Source organism: Lygodium microphyllum, chromosome 3 (genome assembly GCF_053477565.2).
Source record: "Lygodium microphyllum isolate KBCC chromosome 3, Lygodium_microphyllum_v1.1.10, whole genome shotgun sequence".
In the NCBI taxonomy this organism is placed as follows: domain Eukaryota; kingdom Viridiplantae; phylum Streptophyta; class Polypodiopsida; order Schizaeales; family Lygodiaceae; genus Lygodium; species Lygodium microphyllum.
The window spans coordinates 67,482,440-67,487,076 of record NC_141137.1 but is presented as its reverse complement, the minus strand read 5'-3'; the positions used below and the strand labels follow the sequence as shown (position 1 = coordinate 67,487,076).

General features: G+C 47.0%; 1 protein-coding gene across 1 annotated transcript; it reads left to right on the top strand.

The window, feature by feature from the left end:
• Window positions 1-227: 227 nt before the first annotated feature.
• Window positions 228-3,729, top strand: LOC148038454 (putative pectinesterase 53). Its single transcript, XM_087672289.1, has 5 exons — window positions 228-994; window positions 1,083-1,254; window positions 1,684-1,890; window positions 2,066-2,301; window positions 3,166-3,729. Exons 1-5 carry the CDS (start codon window positions 576-578, stop codon window positions 3,311-3,313), a joined length of 1,182 nt encoding a protein of 393 aa, XP_087528415.1. The 5' UTR covers window positions 228-575; the 3' UTR covers window positions 3,314-3,729.
• Window positions 3,730-4,637: the final 908 nt, after the last annotated feature.

Genomic DNA, 4,637 nt, shown 5'->3' with positions numbered 1-4,637 from the left:
CACTGTCGCACAACTGACAAGTCACAACTTGGCAGCAAAATCACTAAATATGATCGACTGTCACACAGCTTCCAAGTGACAATTTGGCAGTAAAATCACTAAAATAAGAAATGTGGCCACTATGTCACATTCATCTTTTAGCGAATGACGTACCTTTGCCAATAATTTAAATGACTTCTCACGTCGCCACATCATCACATGGGAATGCGTGGTGGCCAATCCATTATTTGCCAACACAGCTCCTATGGCTGAAGTACTCAGTCAAGAACCTTTGTCTGCATACATAATGAAGGGATCAGAAGCCCCTGTTACTGACCTCACCCCAGCAGCCGGGCGTGCTCAATCATAGAACCACAAGCCTCTACTTCCCTCTCCCGGGTCTCCCCTTCACAAGCCACCCTTTGCTGAATTATTAGTACAACACCGAAGAAAAGGCAGGCATGGCAGACAGAAGCAGGTTGGTGAGGTTCTGAGAAAGGCTGCTCTAGTCGTAGCGTGCAGTACTGTGCACTTGCTTGCACCAGAGAGCTCTCATCATCATCATCATCAGCACCACCATTATAAAGCCTTGTACAATGTACACGCCTTGTAGACATAGCTCGAGAGATTCCTTCCTTCTTCTGCTGCTGGTCATCGCCAGCTCGTGTGTGGCATTGCAATGCGCACGTGCGGGCGGCCATGGCCCGGTCCACAAGCCCAAGCCCAAGCCCAGCCACCCGCCGGTAACCTTAGCGGAGGTGGAGGCCGAGTACATGCAGTGGGTTGCCCGAGAAGGCCAGCGCCTCCGCCAGAAGCAAGCGGCCGCCAGCGCCGACATCCACCATCTGGACGGTGCCACCTTCGACTTCCGTCAGTCCGACGTCCCTGCCCGCGTCATCACCGTTAGCAAGAGCGGTCGTGCCGGCACCTTCTCTTCCATCCACGCTGCTGTGGGTTCCGTCAAGTCCGGCAATCAACAGAGGGTCGTGATTCAGATCGAGGCGGGTGTCTACGAGTGAGTGATGTCCTTGTGCTCTGATTCAATGAATCCTGATTATTACTCGTTAATCTGACAATGATGATTGGCAATGATGCATTGCTAGGGAGAAGGTCAAAATACCAAAGAAGAAGCCTTACATCACCTTCGAAGGCTCCACACAAGGTCAAACGGTGATCTCATATCACGACAATGCACGGACTGCCGGCACCACCTTCAAGAGTGCAACGGTGTCGGTCATGTCTGATGGGTTTATTGCTCGCGACATTGTGTTCAGAGTAAGTAGAAAGTCGCCACAATAAAGAATAATATACCAGTGAGTCTTATCGAAATTTGCTCACAACAAGGAAGTATATTACACTTTTCTGGTTGCCTTACCTTGCTCGCTCTTTAAAGCATGACTGATTATTGTGTCTATCAGCTATTGGATAGCAAATTTGATTGAGAGCTGTGCTAAGATACACCCTAATCTACACATAGTGAGATACGGATAATTTGCGACTAGCTATCTTCCCTGCTACCATTATGACTACTTATCGCTTGTCACACTTGACCTACAATTACTTTCTAATCAATCAATTCTATTGGCATATCCATGACGATTACTTTCATCTTGCCCTTAACATATCATTACGAACTACCGATAGATTATTACTCGCTAATTGATGAATTCTATGGGTATATGATTAGACCATGCATTGTGGCAGAATACGGCACCCTACCCAGAGAATGGCTCTAGGGACATGCAAGCAGTGGCCTTCCAGATTTCAGGGGACAAGGCGGCCTTTTACAACTGCCATTTCCTGGGCGCGCAAGACACGCTGTACGACCACAAGGGGCGCCACTACTTCTACAATTGCTTCATCCAAGGCTCGGTAGACTTCATATTCGGGGGCGGCAGGTCTCTCTACCAGGTCAATAACCCTCCGTACTAGGAAGTATCTGGCGATTTATTAACCGTTGGTGGCACATTCTAATTGGCAATTACGAAGAATTGTTTCTATCACTGTGTGAATTACTGGGAAATTTAACTTGTTGTCTTGTATCTTATTATACACATAACTAATTTCAAGCAGTGATAGTTAACAGAAATGCGAGCTGAATGCGATCTCGAAGGGGTATGGATCATACACGGCGCAGAAGAGAAAGAGTGCGACCGAGGACTCGGGATTCTCATTCGTGAACTGCAGGTTGACGGGGTCCGGGGTGCTGTACTTGGGCCGCGCGTGGGGGCCATACTCACGAGTCGTCTTCATCAACTCCTATATTGACGCACAGATCGTCCCCGAAGGCTGGTACAACTGGGGCGACCCCAGCAGGGAGAGGTAATATATATCCCACTGTAACTCCCACAATATTGTCAATCACGACAACATCAGGAGCTCCTGCGACTGGGCGGGGGACCGCATACCTAGCTAGGTGTGGTTGGGATGTGGGGCTGCCGTCGAGCCCGGCACCTAACTATGTGGTGCTTTCCGAGGAGAAGCCTATGATGTTGAACACTCTACTTTGAGCTTGTAGCTCTGTCAAAGGCCAATGGCCTGCTAGACTCTAGTAGCTACCTCGGGCCGACAGCCTCAGCCCCTAATCGCACCTAGCTACGTATGTGGTGCTTCCCAAATAGAAGCTCGTGATGTCAGACACTATATCTTGAGCTAGCAGCTGCTAGTAGCCTGCTGCCCCAAGTTCCAACCGCACCTACCAGGCTACCTCACCCCAGGTGGGATTCGGCAAGTCTCTCACACGGAATTGCACCTAGATAGGTATGCTGTCCCTCTAGAGCGAAAACTCATTATGTTGAATACTATACCCTAAGCTGATAGTTGTTGGGATCCCCCTTGCCCCAACCGGACCTAGCCAGGCCTCTGGTGCCTCCTGAGCAGAAGTTGATGCTGTTTAGAACACTGTAATACCCTAGGTTGGCAGCTCTGGTTTCCAATAGCATCTAGCTAGGTATAGAGTGCCACTCATATATTGAACACTGCAAAAAAACACACTCACAGAGGAAAAGAGCCCCTTTTTGGAGATGGGAGTCTGGGACTGTGGAGATATGCCAAGAACTTATTGTGTCATCTGATGAGGTTGTTGGTGTCATTAATCCTCTTTTTTATGCCTGTCATGTATGCTCAGCAGCCTAAATAATCTTGAGGTTTCTGACGGGTCTTTTTCTTTCTCTTTCCGTAATGCAGGACCGTGTTCTATGGCCAGTACGGGTGCAGTGGGCCTGGCGCCAACATGAAGGGCCGGGCCGCCTGGGCCCGCCAGCTCACCGCCTCCGAAGCCGCCCCCTTCATGTCCCTTGGCTTCGTCGATGGCGAGCAGTGGGTCTCCCAGTGACAATAAAAGCAAATAAAAAAGAGCAGCAGGTGGCTATCACCTTGGTCCTTTTGCATCCATAATGGTGCCCTGTCTCTCGATCTCGCCAACGATTTGTCTTGTCCCTGCAAATCCTCGCCGCCCATCATCCCCTCGTGCATTCGATAATGCGTTTGCTCCAGCATCACTGTCACTCTTCTCTTCTTCTTCTTCTTCTATCGCTTTCTCCTCGTCTTCTTCTTCTTCCGTGCTTTAAACTTCTGGCATGAAAACCCAATGATTGTCTCCTGCTTTCCCCCCGGCGGGTCGGCCCCCCTCTCTCCTACAGCCATTCTTTCAATAAGACATGAGACGCTATGCTCATCCACTCTTGGCAGGGCGTAGTTCATATAACTTGTAACATAAGTATTATTTAAGAATGCCAGTTGAAATTCTAATATGGCCTGCCTTTATCAAAGGAAAAGTGAAAATTATTGAGGAATCAAAGCTTGATGGAATATGGCAGCCATTAGCCATTGTCTGTCTCTATTAGGTTGGTTACACATTGAGCTATGGATGGACAGGTAGTCGAAAAAGAGGTATCCACCACATTATGTGTCAAAAGATAATTGGATCCGATTTTCGCAGTTGGAGGACACGTCTGGGTGGGGGATTTCCCCCGTCCTGAAATTCGGACGCACCTAATGCACAATAAGACAACACATTTATTTAAAGAAGGGATTGGGTAACTTATAGAAATTGAACCACTACCAATCACCACACACCACAAATTTAATACCAGTGGGCCAAGCCTCTTTTGGTAATATACATGGCCGCAATTTAGTTTGTAACTAGATAGATGGACAAATTGCACATAGCCCCAGTTGTCGGAGGCTGTGTGTAACTACCCTTAGCAAAACGAGGCTGTGTGTAACTACCCTTAGCAAAAGATGTTCGCAACGATCAAATGATAAGAAGGGAAATTAGTAACTAAACTCTGCTTTAAAGCTTGTGTAATGAAACATCTAAAGTCAAGCATGATCTCGATTGAGAGAGAGTGTGTGTGTGTGTATATGTGAGACAAGTATACATTTGAAGTTAAACATGGTGGTTGATGTTAAGTGAGAGAACTAAATATACTAACAAAAAACATTCCAATGTGAGTTACATCCTCAGGGTGGGGGGGATCCACCTCGAGTGTTCCACCTCATAGAACATGTAAGATACCATGTTAGTTCAAAAGAAAGGGTATTATACTTAGTAAAATTTATAAGATTGTATTTACAAAAAGGATTTTTAAATTACAATGTTTAAAAAATCTATAAGTTTAGTAAAGTAAAAGGGTTATTTTAAGGCCTCAACATAT

Coding starts and splice junctions, on each gene's coding strand:
- LOC148038454 (XM_087672289.1), top strand. CDS start 576: ATGTACACGCCTTGTAGACATAGCTCGAGAGATTCCTTCCTTCTTCTG. Junction 1,255..1,683: donor CTCGCGACATTGTGTTCAGA/GTAAGTAGAAAG, acceptor GCATTGTGGCAG/AATACGGCACCCTACCCAGA. Junction 2,302..3,165: donor GGCGACCCCAGCAGGGAGAG/GTAATATATATC, acceptor TCCGTAATGCAG/GACCGTGTTCTATGGCCAGT.